We start from the raw sequence: 21765 nt of genomic DNA, 5'->3' as shown, positions 1-21765 counted from the left end.
CGTTCTCCACAGCTCTCAAGCGCTGCAGGCTAAATGAAAGTTCTGAGGAATGTGTCCGCACTCGACGGAAATCCCTCAGACTTACTGGCAGCTTTTACCGTGACTTGTGAGCGAAAAGGAGCCCAGCAGCCATCGTAAGACTCATGTCATGATCAAGAGTCACCAGCCTTGAAAGGCAACAGTCAGTCCATGAGAGAGGCAGCAACTCGCCACCTGTTTAGACAGAGCTGTGTGCCGTTGAGCTTGACAAGCGGCGGATGAGAGATCCTTAGAATTGTGTGCGCAGGAGAGAAAAGAGAATGGGCGAGAGGGGAGAGTGTGTGTCGGATCGCCGACATGGCTGTTTGTGAGTGTGTGAAACTGAGGAGAGAGTTCATGAGGTGACATCTCGTCAGCTGTTTGACTTTCCCAGTTTCCCAGGGAAGCAGTTTCAAGAACAATGCAGAAGAAAAAACCTCCAGCCACCGACAATTGAAATGCCACAAAAAACACCCCGGTGCCGTTTGTTGGTGTCTGAATTATTGCTGTCGCTTGAGATTGGAGACAGGGGAAATGTGTGAGTGACTGCACTGTGCTCGTAGCAGACACATATCACCTACCGGACTCCTCTATCCATCCATCTCGCGGCACTCCTCACAATAGCAGGAATACATTAAAAAAAAAAGAGCGAGTCAGGAGGGAAAGGGGACGCAAGATAAATATTGTGTTAGTATTTTCCCTCCCTTTCCCTTGCAATTGTCTTTCCCACTGACAGATGAACAATGAAAGTATTTTGAACTTTGCTGCGTGCTGTCTTTTACTACTGGGTTCAGAACTGCGCTGTCAAAGCCAGACGTCTTCTGGCAGAGATTGATTGATTTGCTTTCTGTGAGCCACGTCTTCCCTTTGTTCCTCCAGGAAGGCTTTGGTGTGTCTTCAGTCTTCCAGATTTTCTGTAGCTGTGTCATATTAACACCTGTTAACAACATGCAGACTTATAAAATATCGATCCAGCTCCCCTTTGATTGTAAAGTTGCTGCTATAAAATTCAAACTGGAAGCAGTTAATTTCTGTATTCCGAAAGGAGCCAACTGTTTTTGGAAGACAGCAATAATATTCTTGCGAGCGTATCCACTATATTTTGGAAATGTTGGATGTTTTGGAAAAATATGCTTATTTGTTTTCTTGTTGAGGGTGAAAAAAAATGATGGAACTCGCATGTCTGAAGCTCCAGCCAGCAGCAACGTGGCTTAGCTTAGCTTAAAGACTGGAAATAGAGAGAAGTGGCTCTGTGCGAAGGTGACAAAATCCACTTTGCAGCACCTGTAAATCTCATTTATTTAATTGGCACAAAAACACAAGTGGAATAATTACAGTTTATGGCGTTACAGGCAGATTTTGCTACCTGCCGTTGGAGCCACACCAGCTGCTCTCCTTAGCCTTCATGCTAAGGTAACCAGCTCAGAGCTCCAGCAACTTATTTTTACTGCACACATATGAGAGTGGTGTCAATTTCCCTTCTCAGGGTGAAAGCAAATAAACATGTTTCCCTTAAATGTCAAACTATTCCTTCAAGAAAAACCTCATTAGTAATGGGTGTCAGGTTCGATTGAGAGATTCTCTTCTGCCTGATCACTCCCTGATTCGATTCCCAGATGTGTCGCTGCCAAAATACTGCTGAGCGGGCCGAGCTGAACCATCCTCCCCCCCGTCTGAGAGCCAACTCATTCCGAGCACGAGTTTGAGAAATTAGCTAACTTTGGCTACACCGTATCCTGACTCTCATCCTCAATGAGCTTTTCACTTTGCTTCATTATTCAGTCTAAAAGTGTGATCCCTCAAGTAATTTTAGCCATGCTGAGATAGGAGGGCAATTGTTAAAAATTGAATTGAACCATGACTGGCTCTATCTAAGCCAAACAGAATTTAAATAACTCTTGTATAACGTGTGTGTGGGGCGTCCCTCTCACTCTCTCTGTGTCTTATATCGTGTGCTTGTTTGTGTTTATTAGTACATCTGATTGAGCAGCAACATTAAAAGGGCTGCTTCTCCTTAGAAACGCTTTCTGAGGGCTTATTGATGAGGTCGGAGATACCGAGCAGAAAATGGCCAGCGGTAACAACCCAGGCAAGCTGCGTAGGTTTGATAATGGTTCTGATGCCTTCCCTCTCTAGTTTCTTCCTCCACTCCCTCGAGTGGGAGTGAAACACAATCGGGTGCGTGTGAGGGATGCTATTGTTCCGTCTGGGAGGGTTCTCCTCTCCTTGCTCTGCTCGCCACTGATTGCAGCCTTGCATCCTGGTCCAGCTCTTGACTCTCTGCTCTGCAGCGCTTGTCCCGGGGGATTCCTCTTCTCTGCGACGGTCCAGCACCACCACCTCGCACATGCACCGACTTTGGCTCGCTTTTGGGGCGTCCTGGCACGATAACACACACGCTCTCACCCACTCAGGCCTCAGCGGACACATGTATATCTGCACACACACATACAGTGGGCTCAGGCCAGGCGGGTTTGGCTGTGACTGTAGACTTGGCCTGTGGAGAGATCTTTACGGAGCATGCAGAGCCCATCTGTGGCTGGTCCTCAGTGATGGGAGGCAGCTGGCTGTGTGTGTGTGTGTGTGTGTGTGTGTGTGTGTGTGTGTGTGTGTGTGTGTGTGTGTGTGTGTGTGTGTGTGTGTGTGTGTGTGTGTGTGTGTGTGTGCGTGTGGTTGGGTCACAGAGCAACCTCAGAATGAGGGCTAAACTTGGGCTGAAACTGACCCAAAATCTCTTGTCCTGCAAAGCCAAGTCTCTTCTCTTCTCTTCTCTTCTCTTCTCTTCTCTTCTCTTCTCTTTTCTCTTCTCTTCTCTTCTCTTCTCTTCTCTTCTCTCCACCAGCTGGAAGAGCTCAGTTCCCCAGAGCTCCAGGATGAATAAGTGGAGACCCAGAGAGCAACAGTCTCTCGCTGTCAGTGATACGGTGGATGACGTTCAATCACAACCGCATACACCCATGCTCGCTTAACTCCCCTGCTCTTAGAGAGGGATGGGCTCGGCACCGACAGAAAACCACAGAGGCCATAAGAAGAAACAGATTATGCTCCTTCTCCTCCCTAATGACTTCTGACACTCCTCTCGCTCAACAGTCCTCTTCAGGGTGTCCGTCTTGTAACAACGTCCACTTCTTTCCTCCTTGTGGCAGGGCCATCTGGGCGTCATCGTGTTAGCTCATTACAGGCACTGATGGTGCGATGCTGGCCCTTCATGTGACAGTGATAGAGGGCAAGCATACTGAGCTTGTTTGGTGAACGCGAGAGGTGTTTTGTGCGTTATAACTCGCCTGTGTGCAACTGTTATGAGTCACGCTGAATCTGATCTGCTCTGCATGCCAGCCTGTTGACTGAGCTAACTGGAGCTAGTGTGCGTTTGTCTGTGAGAGAGAGAGGGTGTCTGTGTTCACACGTACAAAAGCAGTTCTCGGCAGGGTGGAATTCAGGATATTCTGTCTGTCTTTTTTGCCTCTGACATCGTCATTTATGTCCCTCTAATGGGAACAGCCCGGAGGGAAAATACCAAGCTTTCTGCTTTTCAGCGGGCCACTGTTGCCAAGTCTGGAGTTTAAATGCGACTTGGATTCAGTTTATAGTTTATCCAGTACCACTACCCATCGGCGAGTTTGTCCCTCCTTTTCTATAATAAGGGTCAAATCCTTCCTGCTTTGCTAAACAGTTCTGGAGCCAGATGGACCTTGTTTTGCTTAATTTCAGGATGCTTGTGTTTGTTCGTGTGTCCCTCTATGTGTGTGTGTGTGGCCTGTGCTATCGCCGAGGCGACTTGTTTACCGTGTTTGACATGTGAGGAAATCGGTGTGTGTACACTGCGGGGCGTGTGTTTATGTGTGTGTGTTTATAGTCAGGCCTCCCTAAGAACATCTGCCCCCGCGACAGCCTGACAGAAGCCAGCTATGTATACAAGCGATGGGTTTAAGCCGCGGGCTATGAGGACAGACCCATGACCAGATCACCTTCTCGCAGCGTCGCCTCCACGGTGGAGATGGTTCTCGACCGGTTTTCAGATCTCGCTGGTCAGAAGTGTAGATGTGGCGAATCTCTGCAGAGCAAACATACTGACAGTTTGATGATATGTGCCTTTTCTCCCGAGTATGAAATGATCACACTGTGTCAACAGTGCTCAGTGAATCTAAACCACACATCAAGAGCGAAGCCATTTCAGAAGCTGCTGCCTCAATGTCTCCATTGTGAGGGGCAAGCGGGCATGTGACGCTATCTAGATAGATCTGAAAGCGGTTTAAGACCGAAACAGTTGCTGCTAGCAGACGATTATTTAATATTGATTGACTTGAACCCTGTGATTACACAAAACGTAAACCGCCCAGTGCAAGTAAATCCCTGCTGCAAAATATATTACACAAGAGCTCAACTACAATGCACCAGTTTGTGTTCTTTACAGACTTAAGTGTCATGTGGGTGACTTACTATAATGTTTCAAGTGGAACCGTAATATCTATCCAACCTCTAAGTTTATGGAATATTGATTGAAACAAAAATACCTGTGCCATATGGAAAATGCCATCTCTAATAACAGGGAAGCAGCGGCACTGATTTTGTGGATAATGTAGGAGAGAAATAATAATTGGTGAGGGAACACTTCTCCTGGTGTGATAATTACCACGCTGGTATCGGGGGGATGGAGTACCTGTTGTGGTGGTGGTGTGTGTGTGTGTGTGTGTGTGTGTGTGTGTGTGTGTGTGTGGAGAGCGTGTGTTTGCTTACACATGACACACTCATGTGCATTTTAAAAGCCAGACAGAAACGTTGCATGTCCAGCTGCAGAAAAGAGACATCAAGAAGAGGTAGCACCTGCATCTGGGGCCGTTGGCATGTTCCCCTGGTAGAGCTGGATTTCGTAGTAGAATATAATTGATTTTAATTGATATGTATGGCATGTTCATGCTGCTGCTCAGGAGGAACAAATCAATTTGACACCATTCTGTTGATATGAGCTGCCTCTGCCTCTTTCTCACTCAGTTCCTGTGCCTCGGGTCCATTCATTTGGCTGCCGAGGCTGCCTGCCAGTGCAACGCTCGGGGCAGAGGCTCAAGTTGACTGGACGGGGGTGGAGAACATGGGGGAAGGGGTGGTTTGAGGCTCTGTAAGGGGCTTTGAGTGGGCCTTAGTGTAGGCGGCGTTTTATATGAAAGTCGGTGAGGGCAGGGTGCTTGAATAGGGGTGGCTGGGAAGTTGGGCTGGGAAGGTCCAGGATGCACCCCACAGTGCTTTTGTGTGCTCCCACATCCGTGTGTGTGTATGTGCATGAGGAGGTGGTGGGGGGGGTGTAGCATATGTGAGATCATGTGCTCATATTCACCAGTGGAATGTAAAAAGAGAGAGGAGGGGGTTCTCCTCTCCTCTTTTGCTTCGTTGTTTTCTGTTCTCTCTCCACCGCGCTGTAGCGTAGGTCTGTTTGTATAAGCTCTTTACAGGATTGAGCACGCTGTGGAGCCATCCAGATGAAACAAAACCAACCTCATTTGGTTGTTTTGAAAATGATTCTCTTTATTTTGTTTGGTCCAGGCAGATCCACCTCGTTTGACATGAGGGGGATAAAGGCTCGCTCTGGTTCGGGGTCATTTCCCAGAAACATTATTTGTATCTGCACAGCTCTTCCTCTGTGAACTCAAACTTCTTTCATCAACAGGTCTTATAAAGTCTCCAGACAACATGAATGAAAGATGCAATTCAACCTCCCTTTTCCCCCCTTTTTTCCCTTTCGACCTCCTCAAAAGTACAATAATCTTCAGTCACTCGTCTCCTCCTCTTCGTTGCGTGGCTGTGTGTAGCACCGGAGTGGTGCTGATTAAGCCAACGGAGAGACAAACAGGAGACAAAGTCCCAGCCCACCAGTTTAGTTTCACATCCTGGACTGGAGCTGGGCTGCAACTTGCCAAGTGGAGGGCTTTTAAACTGGGCTAAACACTAATTGCTGCCCTATTTCTTTTATGTTGCTTCTTTCCCATCTGCGATGGCGCTTCCAGACCTCCACAGCAGCCAGAGCCTCATTATAGCAGACAGTTAACAAAGGCTGGGAAACAGAAGCGGAGAATTCACTTAGGATCGCTATCTAACGGCCAACTAGGAGGCCTGCTCGGAAAATTGAATCAATGACAGGGGCCGGCTTGCGATTAAATCCTTCAGGGATATTAAGATATTAAGATTTTGGAAATCTTAATTATTCATCTAAATTGTTGCGCCTCGCTTTGATAGTGGAATAAACGGGTTGTAAAACTGAGAAGTTGGGGGTTTAAAGCTCGTTGTTTTATTCCAGAGACAGGCTTTTAGGAATTTTTCACACTTTTGAAACACCATTTGAAGAAAAAAGTTGCCAAGAATTTTTACCTACAAAGAAAACACAGAACAGCTACTTGTTGAGCGAAACAAATCAAGCTCTAATTGTGATTTCTCTACTGGTTTCATGCTTGTTTTTCTGTCGGTGTTTTTTGTGTGTAGAGAGAGAATGAGGAGGGGGAGGATGGAGAACGAGGCGATGAGAGAAAAACAGAATGAAGGAAATGTTGAGGAGGTGAATGAGAGGGAAGGATAAAGCAGGAGGGAATGAGATTGCCTCGCAGAAATAGAGGGGGCTGAGATTGGGGGGATCGAGGGAGGAATCGAGAGAAGGTGGGGAGGGGTGGTCAGCAACAAAGCCTAATGTTGCCATGGAAACGTGTTTATGCCTCACTGATGCATCTTGTAGATCCAATTAGAGACTGATTGTGTCTGTGTCTTCATAGACTCATGCACGTGTACCCATGCATGACACACACACACACACACACACTTACACAGAAACATATGTATGCTTATGTACACACGCAACACACACACACACACACACACAGGAGCACATGCAGAGTGTTGCTGTTGAAAACCAGCAAACTGTTGGGAGAAGTAGGACAAAGGAGACCCCGCGTTCTCTCTCTTATCGGCCCTTGAATTAGCACAACTCCTCCCCTCACCCCCTCACCCCTCCTCACCCCCGTGTGCATCAGACAATGGTAGGGAAATAACGTCTCACCCGCTTCCAAGCCCTGCACAAGAGCTCCCATCCACACATGCTTTCATGACATCATATTAAGCAAAAAAAAAAAAAATGGGGTCGACAAAGAGGATTTTGACCATTTTGCAAATTTCATTTTGCATTTATCTCTTTTGTGAATGAAGTCATTTATTTGGTAATGCCCCTGTCCAAGAAGAATGGCCATGAATGTTAATCCAATCATGTTCATTTTCATGGGGGGAGGGTATTTCTTCAGAAAATGGGACTTTTTAAATGATCGTTTCTTACAATGGCTGGCTGTTTGCCAGCGTTTAACATCAGCAGAGGGTTACCCCCCCACACCACTTACACTCACACTTCTCTATCAGTCTCTGTTAGGAGGCACCACGGTCCTCCTTTCGCTGGGCCTGTCTGAAGAGTCAGTTATTTAGTGGTGAAATGATGTGTGTGATGATGAAATGAGGGGCTGTAGATAAGGTTAGATTACACTCTGAGAGAAAAAGAAGGGCGAGACAGTGAGAGACAGAGAGGGGCCCAGCCCCTGATGTCTTGTTAAAACGTGAGGGATCAGAAAGAACAACAAATGCATTGCGCGCTGCTAAATCCTGCTTAAATCCGCTGGCATGGGCAGATCTAGCAGATAGCCCCGCTGCTGTGCTCGCTGTCTGCAACCACAACACACACACACACATACATGCACGTACATAAACACACCCGTGGTCAGTCCGGCTGTCTGGGTTAATGCTTGGCTAACTGGGACAGCAGAGCTGAACCATGTTGACATTTTAAGCCTCAAACAAGTCCAGAACAATGATTCAGCCCGACTGCCCCCCCATCAGACCGCAACCTCAGCCCATTTTGCTGACCGACTAGCACACATACACACACATGCAGATATGCATAAACATACACACCACTGCCCAAACACACTGCAAGTACTCAGAGTGCCCCCACCCCCTCTCTTCACACACACTTACACACACACACTGGGCTTCCTCCTGTTCCCCACCTTTAGTGAATAAAAGAGAACAAGAGCTGATCTGATTGAGTTGGCAGCCGAGAGCGAGGTGGAGAGGTACAGTAAGGCCAGATGGATTATCTTAATCCTCCACTAGATGATCATGGCAGAAGGAAGATGAACCAGGAAGCCTTAACCTGCCAGCTGACCCCTGCCCACTGTTTTCCTGCAGAAACACAGACCTCTGAAGTAGATATTATATCGAAGCACCGGTCTTATCTGGCACTCCAAAAATATGAGAAAAGAAATCTGTCACATTCTTTCAGTGTAATCCTATCTATAGCCCTTTCTGCGGCAGCCATTTTGTGTCGGTCCGTCTCGTTTCCTTTTGGTATGCTTTGATTCAGATCCAAGCATGAGAGAGAACTTCAGAGGATTTGTGTGAAACGTTCTGTTGACTAATGCTGAACAACTTCAAGCTGCTACATGTAGTGTTTTTTGTGGGTCCAAATTAACTGCGCTCAGCCTAAAAGGCCACGCCAGACAAATCTAAACCCATAACTGCGATAGCTCAAAGTATTAAGATTGTCTAAACTGTTGTTGAATTATATGGCTGCTTTTCCAGACTTCCTTTTTTACGTGTTAATAACAGTTTATCTTTTTCGTCTCGTCCTCCAGGTTTGTGGCTGGGAAAGGCCTGGTGATCTACCCTGACATCGGGGACAAGCTGGACATCATCTGTCCCAAGGCGGACCAAGGAAGAGATTATGAATACTACAAACTGTACCTGGTGAAGAGGGAGCAGGCTGAGAGCTGCAGTACTGTCCTCGATCCTAATGTCCTGGTCAACTGTAACAAACCGGAGAAGGACATCAAGTTCACCATCAAATTCCAAGAGTTCAGCCCCAACTACATGGGCTTGGAGTTCAAGAGGAACGTCAACTACTACATCACCTGTAAGTCTGTCATAAAAGATGATTGATTGTTGATATTTAGCTTTTTAACCTTCATTTAACCGGGGAAGCCTGACTGAACAACCGGAGTAATAATCTGTGCTTCACACTCAGTTACACACAGTCACACCTGGGAGTTTCCTAGTAAAACTGCATTTTAATGGCCGCTGCAGCAGTCCCATAGCAACGACTGGAGGTTATGTGCCTTCCTCATGGGGAAGTGATGGTGAGGCTGGACTCATGGATGCTATTTATACTTTTTTGAATATTTTATAATAAGAAACTATAAATTTATTCAGTGGTAGAAATGTAGATTTCAGTACTTTGGTACAGTTTTGACACTTTTACTTTCAGTTTGCTGCTACTTTACACCTTCTGCCTGCTACTTTTCCAGAGAGAAACATACTTAAAACAGATATATTGCAGTTAACATTAAACTTCAACCACCTTAAATATTACATTTTTGCTTACATGTAAACAACAACAACACTACTACTACTTAAGCTTAAGTTGAATATTTATGGAGATTTAAGTTTGAAATGATGAACAAATGTTGCTTTAGACTGAAATATAGCTTGTCTTTCATGGAAAATCCCATATTTTGTGATTAGTACCAGATTATAGTTATTTTCTGGAAAATTTACAGGAAATCCTTAGGAAGTTACAAACCTGACAGTAAAAATGAAAGTGACATTCTTTCCCTTTCTGCTACTACTTTTACTTGTGATTCTTTTGCATATTGTAGTAACAATACATTTGTACTGTTGCATAAGTTGAATTTTAAATGTAATGTCTCTACTTTAACCAAGTATTTTGTCTTTGTGGTATTACTTACATTTACTGACAACAAACAAAAACAATCTGTAGACATTGTGCACACTTTCCTTCTGATAAACCTTTTAGACACGGTCTGTTTCTGGGCAATTTACTATGTATAACTACTGTGTAATAGTTTTGCAGACCAAAACATATTAATATTGGTGGACTTGGTGGACCATGTATACAATGTTTCACAAGAGAGGCAATAATACCAAAAAACACCTGAGACTATAATCTAAAATGTTTCATTTACACCAAAGCATTAAGTTGTGAATGAAAAAAATATTTCAAATTCTAAAACTACTTTCTTTTAACTTTGAACAGTAGAGCATTTTAAACAGTTGACAGCCGTTTTTATTTAATGTGTTCAGTTATAATTAGTCACTGTCTGTGTGACTGCCAGCAAAAACAACAACACCGTGGTTTAAATAACCAGCAGAAGAACTTCTTTGTTTTCTTCTTCCAGGTCATCTGGGCTTCTGAGGGCTCTCTAACAGGTTTAAGAGGGGAACTGAGAGCAGTCAGTTGAGCTGCAATCACTGCAGCTTCTTGTTTTATGATCAGTTTGAGGTCCTCCTCCTCCAGACAGAGCTTTACTTTTATAGCGTCACTTTTCTGGTTATCAGTAATGTACAGACTTTCAGTAGAGGGTGTCCATGGAGTTGGACTAGGTGTTGGCTGCTTAATTTTAGTCAGCTTCCTGGCCAAGTCATCCTGTGATGCAGTAACATCCTCCTCCTCCAGGATGGGCTTTTCACTTGTAACGTCACTTTTCTGGTTATCAGTAATGTATGGACTTTCAACAGGGGGTGTCCGTGGAGTTGGACTGAGTGTTGGCTGCTCCATTTTAGTCAGTTTCCTGGTGAAGTCATCTTGTGATGTAACAACATCCTCCTCCATTCCCGGCTTTTCATTTGTAATCTTACTGTTGTGGTTGTCAGTAATGTTCAGAATTCCTGTAGAGGATATCCAAGGAGCTGATGTAGGAGACACCACAGCTGTTTCTGGGAGCTATCTCCAGCACCACTTCTTGTGGCTTTAGCAGTTTGGAGTTAGGTGTCTTTTGCTGCTTCTGTCTCAGGATATTGGCGTAGTCTTCAGCAATGCTGAGGACTTTTGGATCTCTGTAGGTTGCAGTCATTAAAATAAAATTTTACACCCTTTCAGAACATTACAGGAATTTAAACCACTGCAGTTTAACTGGTAAAAAGGGTGTGCCAAATGTTACTCTGAAAATCTCGAGGTAAGGCCTCTGCTAACTCAACGTCCCTCATTTTATTGCTGATGTTTACTGCCCACACCTGAAACAGGAAGTAAGATATTAAGTGCAGTTTTTTTTCATGTATTTAGAGGAGAAGATCAGCATAATGTAAAAATTTACTGTAAACTCCTGTAAGTTCTTCTGGTTCCTATTCTTACCAGCATGAGAAGAGGGTTCACATCATCCTTAAACTTCTCCAGTTCAAGGTCCCAAATGCTTTCAACAGAAACAAAAATGAGTTTTTGTCTCTATTTTTACAGACAGATTGGTCAGACATGAGCAGAGTTAAGGTGTAGAGTCTTAGTAACTCACCGTTCCTTCACTGTACTTTTGCTTTTCTCGAACAATAAATCGATCATGTCTTCAGCAGTCACCTCAGATGGGATCAGGTTTTCTTCTTGAAGCTGTAGGAGCTCCACCATCAATGCAATCTAAAAGGATTGAAGGAGATCAGTCACATTTAAGCGTGGCAAGTCAGAGTTTATCAGAATTTACTAAACATTTCATGAGATTTTGGCTTGAAGGGATTGTAGGTCTGACCTGAGACTTGTAGCTGTTAATATTCCAGCAGAGCTTCAGACCCAGATCATATTTGGGCGTATCAAACAACACCTTTGAGAGAAATAAGACAATGTTACTCATTAGTCACCTTTAAAACTACATCAAAATTTCATCTAACTCCAGTGAAAACAAAAAACTCTCACATACCCTAATGGGTCTGTAGATTCCTCTGCTTCCTTCAAGACACTCCATTGACATTTTGTTGCTGTATATCACAACACAGGACAAAGGCAAACTGACAACTAAAATTTCACAAGTGTAAATTCAACGATAGATTCCAAAGTGCTCAAACAAGGCTAATTTTTCCTGCACAAATGAATAGTGTGTGTTCAGGGTGAAGAATGTGTGAGTTCTGAAGCACAACTCTGATTGTTGAGTCTGTTTAAGAACCTGGAATGGAAATCCTGATGTCACACAGTCTAGTAGGTCACCACAAAAACAGTTTTTTCCCTGTTGTTAAATAAAAAAGAAAGTGTATAGGTCACTGCTGTGAAAAGATCCATAAACTTTCTAATGCATAAAACAATCTGGTCAGCACAATTCCAGCTGATGGTCACAGCGGCCATTATTAATTAAATGCCAGCACCTTGTCACCCAGAGAAATCCTCTGGTGTGTGACATGGTGACATTTAATGTTTCTCAAGTCAAGTTGAATATTGGTAATGAATCCATATCTATATCTATATCTATATCTATATACATATATGTGTGTGTGTGTGTGTGTGTGTGTGTGTGTGTGTGTGTGTGTGTGTGTGTGTGTGTGTGTGTGTGTATATATATATATTTGTTTATTTATTTATATTTATATGAATTTATATATGTATATCTGCAACCAGTTTTTAAAGATCTTCAAAAGCAGCAAATGGGCTCAGAGGAGCCACAGCCAGAATAGAGAAGTAATGACATACAAACTAAACAATTTGGGTCTCTTAATGGGATTCTACAGAAGCTTACACACTACGAAGTTGTTCATTATGTAAAAAGGCAGTGTTGTTTTGGACATTACATGAGCCTTATCTATTTTTCATTTCATATTTTGTATTTCCTGAATTCTAAAAGTTGGCTAAAATTAAAATTTGTGTTGTATTTCATGTCAGGATGTTGCCAGTTGGGGGTTTTCTGCCACATCTACAATTGATTCCTCCCTTAATCTATGTAATGATTCGAGATGTGATGTCTAAACGAATACGCAACAAGCTGCCGTATGCCGAAGAGCATCTGGCACCGTGAGAAATCAATGGAGGCTCTGCAGTCCATTAGAAGAAAAAGAAAAATGGACCCTCCTCTAATGAAGCATGATGTATAATACTGTTACCTCTAATATGGCATTATTACATTTTTAATATTTTTAAACATCCATAAAACACTTCAAACGTTCATCTCCTTACATCACATTGTCCGAATTTGAATACAGTTATACCCTGGATGACTTAACTTTATACCTTTAAAGTTCTGAAATTCCTAAGAAGATTTAAAGCTTCCATAGCCTTTATTCTCCAAAGCAGCTTCTCTTTTTTTTTACCTCCTTCTCCTCTGAAGGAAAAAGCCACGCAAAATTAAAAACCACATATGTTTTTCCTTTTAGTCTGCAGCAGTTCAATCGATATTTGTGAACTCTCCCTCAAAGACAGAATGCAGGGAAGCATGAAGCTTGTGATGTTATCAAGCAACAGTTTTGGAGGAGGGGGCGCTCCTGTGGCAACGTATCGTGTGGACTTTAAGAAATATTTCTTTGAGCTTTATTACGCCCACATGTCTTGAGAAAACACCTTTGGGCATTTTCGGCGTCGTCTTCAAGTTTTCCTCGCCGACTGTTTCACGGGGCTGCTCCATGTATTGTCTCCTGATTACATCATAAATGTTTTAACCGGCTTTATTCGTGACATGTGCATGGGCATGCGTCTCGACACCATCACAGCAAAAACATCTTTACTTTAGGTCGTTTTTGCTCTCATACGACGCTGTCTCTGCTCCATGTCAGCAGTCTTGCTGATGTGTGTTTTATGCAAGCATTAGGAATACTTAACACTCTCTCCACAGTGCTTCAGACTGTGAACTCATAACTGCAGCCAGTTGTAAATCCTTCACAGGGGAGTCTGGTCGTACAGGATCCAGCCTGATGGTGCATCATTATTAGGCTCATATACTGTAGCGTTTTTCGTGTCAGCAGTAATCGGATGTAGTATTTGTCTTGGTATTATGTTAATGTTGTTGTCCTTTGCAACAGGAAGAGCCTGTTTTATTTATTCCACTGCAGCCTGTGCATACACCGTGACACAGTTCATCTATCATTTAGATAATAGCCATGCGTGGTCGCCTTATGTGCGTATTATGTGTGGGTTTTCCTGAGAGCACCTGCGCCGAACACACTTCTCCTACTTTACGTCTAAAGCAGGGTCCACTGTGTATGTGCTGAGGCCCCTTTAGGCCAGCTTATCCCCACCTACAAGATGCGAGTGCGTTATCCCACCGTCTCTGCTGGGAATGTGGTCCGGTCAGCCAGCAGAGCGGCGTAAATCTGCTCGGCCCGTAAAGACCCGGCTTATCTGGCCTGATTAACGGTCATATGTGGCAGACACCAAGATGCATAGGGAGTGGACATTCCACTGAGTCTTCCAGCAGGCGTTCTTTCTTATCCACCCCCGGTTTTCAGTTTGTTAGTCCGTCCCCCACCCCCATGCCTGCACCTACTTCTGTGGCATAAGCAACAAAAGGTGTGGGGTAAAGTAAGCAACAAATGGTGTTTGTGTATGTGGATCCCGGGGCCTCGGTGTCACCACAGGGGATCCCATCCAGTCGGTCCCGTCCATCCCTGTTCGGCTCTGACAGGAGTTGTGTTGGGATGGGGGGGAGTTAAAGGTCAAAATTCATGACCAAAAGGGTCACGGAAACACAGCAGGGAGTCTGTAATGATAACCCTGCACTGATCTAAAGCCCAGACCAGTACCAGCTTGTGTTGTCCATCAGCAGCCCCTACTACCCCCCTATGCACACACACACACACACACACACACACACACACACACACACACACACACACACACACACACACATAGTATATATACATACACCTTTCCACCCCCCTGGTGTATGAGTGAACAAACTGGTTATATTTCACTGCGTTGTCTAAACACAGGATATCGAATGAGCTGTTTGTGAGGAAAATGGCTTTGCCGTGTTTAGCAGGGGGAGTTAGAGTCAGGAGAGAAGTGATTTTAGACAGGAGGCTTTTAAGGAAAAGGAAATATAATGGGGAAAATGAGCAACAGAGCGAGAACCAGAGAGAGAGAGAAGGGACAAGCCATACATGCCTGTGCAAATATATACACAGACAGCCTTTATACCAGCCCAGCCTGAATCGTGTCCCTCCATTTTCTCTCCCATTCGCCTCCTCATTGAAATAACGTTGCATGACTGCTCGGTGATATGTTTGCGGTGTTTAGCTAGCCCGGTGAGTCTCTGTTCTATATTAGGGTAGGGCCACGAGGCAGTAAACAGAGGCAGCCTGTCGTCATGCTCCTCTCTTCTGCCTTGATTTCCTGTGTAGCGGGCAGGGTAAGCCTGATCCCTCCTGACAGCTGTCACTCTCCATCGCAGTGTACCGTCATGGACTCTGACACACAGCGACTTCCCCGCTAGAACACAGCCGCAGTGGAGCACATGCTGTCTCACCTCCTGAAGATTGTCTCACAGGAACACATAATGCCCGCCAGCAGCTAGCAGCAGAGTTGATTTTTCCTCTTAGTTTCTTTGACTTTGGAGGTAAATCCAGTGGAACTCCCATCAGTTGTTTATTCAGGACACGCACTTTATTATGCGAGAATAAAATGGTGTTTATTTCTTGATTTGTGGAACATAGGTGCGGACTCACGTATTAGAAAAACAATGGCGATAAGAAAATATCTGACAAAGTGCGTTTGACACTGTGGGATGATCTTTTTGCGGTGCACACACCTGATAGGATTAAGGTTAGGAGCATGCTGCATATCAGTAACATTCATTCTTTTTAGCGTGGGCTCACTTCTATATCTGTTATTTTTTCCTCTACAACCTACACATTCTACATCCATCCATCCAAATACACCCTAAAGAAATGCTGTTCCCCTGGGCAATATGCGCTATCTTCTTTTCCTTAACAACTCAGCCTCTTCTCATCTTATATGCCCTTGAGGGAGTTGAAGGTCAAGGTTGAAATCCCTGGCCCGGCTGCAGCGGATCACCAGATCCTCCCCTGCCCTACATTTGTGAGGACATAAACACTCTAACATGTGCACACGTGCGCTCCCACGCAGGTACTCGCTTTAATAATGCAGCGGGACTTCATGAGCGCGAACACACACATACAAATGAAGGCTCAGTCGACTAAACACAAACACTCGCAGGCGTGTACCTTGATTTGGTGTGGCGCAATAACACTAATCTGATTAGAAAAAAAGTGTTAAATGTCATCTTTTAAAGTTATAAAATTATCATAATCAAATCACAGCTACTTGGAAGGCGGTTGTGGAAGCATTCGAAAACAGGCAAAGGCATTTTGATTGTCAGATTATAGAGATGCAAATAACTCACACATTCGCGCCTCGCAATTAAATACATTTCTGCTGAGAAACGGTAACTGTTAACATCTGGTAACCTCCCTCTGCAAAATCACGCTGAAGTATTTTAATTACAAGCGAGAGACACTGTGCAGGATTTTCCTTTTGCATCGATTATGGACTCTCCCACATACTTACAAAGAGTGGGGAACAAAGGATGTTTTTGTTTGATGTATTGCACAGTTGTTGGAGTGTGGATGTTAAAAATCACTCATGGAACCTGAAATAATGATTTGTATTGTTGGTAAACATTTCTATCAATCTGGTTTTAAAACCCTAAAATCTCCAAGAAGAGTCTCATTTATTTAGGATAAGTGATTATTTTACATCCTTTGATTCTACCATTATTAATTTACAAATTGACTGCATGTTTTCAATCAGTAAATTATTATAAGTACACATTTTATGAAGAAGATTGGTGTAGAATATCTGGAAAAAAACTTGAGTGAGTGACTGTCACTGATGTTCCTGATTGGTGTTTTAAGCAGCTAGCAGTAAGCCTTAACGGATTTCATTTTCAAAGTAAACCCAGCTAACAGGTCAGGTTAGCACCGACCCAACAGAACGGCTGAGGATAAGGAGATTTAACCACCTTCCCCCCCACAACCCCCCTGTGAGTGAACATAGCCCAGTGTTTATTAGAGTGCCAGTGTAATATATGACTTTCTGCTTGCTTTGCAAATCTATCCAGGCTGCCTCTGCTACTTCTCCTTTGGATATATCATTCAGAGAGGGTTAGCAGGCACAGCGTTATTGTCGCTGGTTATTGCCTTTCGTTTATTACAGAGGAGTTTGTTTAGAGTGGAGGGAGGGGTGGGGATGGGGGGAATCGAGGGGTGGGGGGGGCATGAGGACTTTCTTTTAGAGGGAGGGCGGCTCACGTGGCTGTACAAGTGAATGGTAACCATTGGTTACAGCTGAACCCGTCGCTGCTAGATGAAGCTGATATATTCATGTATTCATCTCAATTAGTCTGCTTCGTGCATCTCCAAATGCAGACACTCATCCCTCCTCGGCCGTGCTCCATGCTTATCTTATTAGAATATTTTATCCTGCACGCAAGGCCTCCCTCTCTGTCTTTGCTACGATGTCATCCCCCGTTTGCACTCCTTAAACCATCCGTTTCTGTTTCCATTATTCTCGTCTCGTGTTACAAAGTTGAGTGTGTGTGTTTGCAGGCTGCTGTGGGAAGTCTGTGTTCGAGTCGTTTTTGTTAACTGATAACTTAGATCTCCGCTCAGCACACAGACCGCGAGAAAACCACAGAGAGCTAACTCTGAAACAACAACACCGTTGATTTTTGTTTTCCTGCTCTCAACTGACAAAGTCATTTGTCGAACAGCTCTTTCTCTTTGAGCGATTTTCGATTGTTAAAAGTAGCTTCCTGGGTTTCTTTTTCTTAAATTCCATTTGCTATGCTAAAAACCATCTCTGTGGTTTTGCAACCCTAAAATAGCTTCAGGCAAAAGGAGAGGAGACATGTTGAGACTGCTGGATAGATGCGTGTTTGGAGTCCACGGTGATTAGGAAAAGTAAATGTAGGACACGAGAAGATGAGCATCATTGTCCACAAGCAAAATTGTATCGGACAATGGTGTGTTGCTTTGTAAAAAAAACATAAGCACAGGATAAAACAATGAAAGCCCATAATCTAAAACACTCTACAAATGCATATTTCCGTTTCCATCTGAGATGTCTGAGGTTGTTTGCCCTCTGCTTTGCCAACAACACATATTCTTGGTGTCTTTCTTCTCCGGCCAATAGCTAAGCTCAAATCACAGCTCTCTGTCAGATGGAGCTTGCTCTCCCTCTCCACCATCCCTACAACAGTGGTTTGTCTTTTCCAAGGCACACTCTGAAATGGCTTTGTTTTCCGACAGCCATTCAGTGGCACCCTCATCCAGGGCCTGCCAAGAAGTCCGCCTCCCTGAGCTGGAGCCCGGACTTGTTTACACAAACTCATCGGAGAAATATGGATGTATAATTATAGAGGTTGTTAGTTTTAATGTCGCATCCTCGCGATGGAAACCACTGCATGCGTGGTCAGCTACGATGAGGGGAGGCTGATGAAACTCTGACCGGGTATGGCGTGAACATTTCTGTGGAAAGCGTTTTGGTGGAACAAGAAAGAGAGAAAAAAAAGGAGCTTCTTGATGGAATTGAATCAGCGTCGAGCAGAGCAAACAAACATGAATCACAAGGCGGTGATAGAGATTGCTGTGGTTGTCCAACGCATAAATACACAGTCTAAATACTGCTCTGCAGGGCCAGGACCAAGCCCGTTTCTGTGAATTCAGCTCAGTGGCAAAATGTCCATGTTCCATTCCAGCACGACCGCAGGCACACAAACACAGTAACAGGAGCAGACAAACACACAGGAGGCGTGTGTGTGCACAAACACACAGGCATAAATAAGCATGAAGCCACATAAGCAAATTCAAATATATATATATATATATATATATATATATATATATATATATATATATATATATATATATATATATATATATACACTCATAAGCTCACTCTAGCATGCAAATAGATGCTCGCACAAAAACACAATGTGCTCGCACACATCCGTCCTCCATCTCTCAGCACAAATTTGCTGGCCTAATAGAGGCTGCTGTCTGCATTGTGCATTTGTTAATGCACATTCAAGAGAACTGTAGCTTAACCGAGCACAAGATATTTTCAGTCAGCAGTCCCACGGGTGTAAACGTGCGCGCTGTCGGGAGATTGTGCATGATGGATGGATGGATGAATGCTGAAGAGGAAAAATACCTTCAAACAAATACGTGTTGTGTTTGAGTTCGGGCTGCCTCTTGCAGCGACTTGATGATTTCGGAGGCAGCGGTGGCACAATTTTACCTTCCGTTCCAAACCCACGGGTCCAATTTCTTCCTCTCTTTTCTCCCTCTTTTTTCCTCCTGCAACTTAATCTTGCTCTCTGTCCGTCTTTGCCATTCCACCTATTTTCTCTCCTCCTTAGATCTCCCCACTTCTCCTCTTCTCTCCCCCCCTCACCCCACCTCCTCCCATCTCTCCTGCACAGTGACAGATCCTTCAGGAAATTGTTTCGAGTCTGCCAGACATTTTTGCGTTGTAGCTGTTTATTTGTGCTGGGGGCACGGGGGTCCGGAGCCTCCGTCTCTCTCCGCTGTCGGACTAGAGGTTAAGCTCCTGAACTCTTTCAGCGCCCCGTGCCAAAAAACACTGATCCTCGATCAGCGTGGCTTTACCGTGTAACCGATACCAGGGATGAGGAGAGAGGAGCACCAGAGAGGATGTAATCAGTGCGTGTGCGTGTGTGTGTGCTTGCGCATGTTTGTATATGTGCGTCAACTGCCGGCTTTGTGTGTATTAGGATGTAATCAGCAGTATTTTCTCTGTGGTCGGCTGTGCGCTCTGATTGGGGTTTTGGTGAATAACAGGGGAAGGGAGGGAAAAGTGTGTCTTTTCCTGCTTCTTGTGTTGCAGCCTGGCCTCTGAAGCCTCGCTGTGGTTTGGATGAAGCACTTGGAGCTCTGGTGCTTTACACATCAGCTACATTAGAGCCTCTATCCACTAAATATCGGTCTGTGTGTGTGTTGCCATGAGACTCAGTGTTGGTGTGTGCTTGTGTGCATCAGAGCTGCCCTGATTTGGGTCCCATGTTGGCTGCAGTCAGCTTTGTTCAGTCGCCTCCATGTTAGCAGGTACAGGAGATTCCCCCAGGGTTCAGGCACACAGGCTCACACATACACATTCGCGTGCAATAATTCACACACGTGCACGGTCACAGGGACACGTGCACGCCCACACACCTGTGCACTGTCCTTTCTCTTTCTCTCTCTGCCACACTCTATCTCTGCCTTTGTTCTTCCTTTTACAGATTTTGTTTTTGTGGACAACAGATGGGCTGACATCTACTCTCTCCTCTATAACAAGTACACTCTCTGTCTCTCGCTCGGTCCCTGACATCTCGCTCTCTCTCTCTGCCCATCTCACTGTCTTCTCTATCCGTCTAATCTCTCCAGTACTCAAACAATTTGCCAGTTCCTCTTTCGAGGCATTTATCAAGCAAAAAATGTCAGTCTGTGATTGCTGCAACCTCTGTTTCTACTGCAGCTTGTAACAATTAGTAGATAAAAACCACCGACCTGGCAGAAATGATTAGGTGCTTGCTTACACCTTTATGTTGCCCTGACCTGTTCATCACACAGGCAGGGTCATTAGCCTGAAGGCTGTTTTCTCACCTGCATCGCTGCGCTCACCTTGTCTCTCCTTGCATACCGCGTCTCTGTACGCTTCCCTCCCACTTAAACTGGGTTTGTTTTGCATCTCTTATTTGAGATGGTGAGCGCTGAGCCCGCGGTAAGAATTATTGTTTGTTTGTTTGTTTGTTTCCCATCTTTGATGTGTGTTGTTGTGCTGAGGAAACACAAGGCTGGCTCAGTTGTCATAACTCTCTTCTGGAGGCCAGATTGAAAAGGTCAGTGAAAATGAAGCTGCTCTCTCTGTGGAGGATGAATGGATGCAGTGTAGGAGCTTCACATAGACACACAGGAGCCTCACACACATGTACACACACATTACACATCTCACAAATTTGCATAAATGCACACATAGACACACATGGCACCTGCAAGCATATTTTTTACTGAGTGCTGAAGGCTTTTAGGATTTTTTTTTCCACCACCATTTATGTTTGTAAACTTGTTCCATTGCTTTGGCTCTGGTTTGTCTTTTGGAGGATGTTTACTCATAGATTACCTCCTCAGTCAGTCTAGATTTTTGGAGCCTTGTGGCCTTTGACATGCCACTACTATCTCTCACCACATTCCGATCCGTCCCAGCGGTTCTTTTATCAGGCAGCGCAGGCTGATTTGTAACTCATGGACCTTTAGAGGCAGATCGAAGAGGGCGACTCCTCTCCAGAGTCCACAGTCTCATATCACCTTTGTAGACGACCACAAAGGGCAGAGAAAAGACGGAGAGGATCAGTTTTATCATCAGCTGGGATTTAGCGAGTGAACCGTGGTTCACCTCGTGTGATTATCAGTGCAAATGAAGCAAGACGGAAACTTCAGGGAGCCTCCTGCTGAGGAACAAGCTTGCTAAGAGACCTTCTGTGTACATCTGTCAGCTGATTACACATGTGTATCCTGACAATAGCAGTAACCACCCGCTAATGTGGCTGTTACTGGATGTTTCTGAGAAAATAACTCCTGGGATTTATAATAGGCTCAGCTTAATACAAAGGCATTTCATGGGCAAAATAATAGCATAATCAGACGCTGTACTCTGTTTAAGTTTTATTACAAGAATAAAGAGCTTAGAAGACTGTGGTTTGCTTTGCATTAAAAGTTTATTTATTGAATGTGAGTGAATGCTGTCACTGCATTTGCTTTTTGGGAAAAATGTAATATCTGCACTAACAGATCAGTAGCACTGATATGGAAGCAATAGTTTTCTCCTACCTAGCTCTCTTGCCTTTTTGACATATGAAGCTTAAATTAGAACTCAGGGACCCATGAAATAATCACCTCCTTGATGTGCCAACAAGTGACCCAACAAGTGGCCCCATGAAAAATCTG

General features: G+C 44.4%; 1 protein-coding gene across 1 annotated transcript in view; it reads left to right on the top strand.

Moving 5' to 3' along the window:
* Positions 1–21765, top strand: part of efnb1 (ephrin-B1) — a 60199-nt gene that overhangs the window by 15909 nt on the left and 22525 nt on the right. The window contains exon 2 of the mRNA XM_055016692.1: positions 8676–8953. Within this exon, the coding sequence (XP_054872667.1) occupies positions 8676–8953 (278 nt within the window). The remainder of the gene's footprint in view (positions 1–8675; positions 8954–21765) is intronic.

This window comes from Amphiprion ocellaris, chromosome 13 (assembly GCF_022539595.1).
Source record: "Amphiprion ocellaris isolate individual 3 ecotype Okinawa chromosome 13, ASM2253959v1, whole genome shotgun sequence".
In the NCBI taxonomy this organism is placed as follows: Eukaryota; Metazoa; Chordata; class Actinopteri; family Pomacentridae; genus Amphiprion; species Amphiprion ocellaris.
This window is presented reverse-complemented; position numbering and strand designations above follow the sequence as displayed.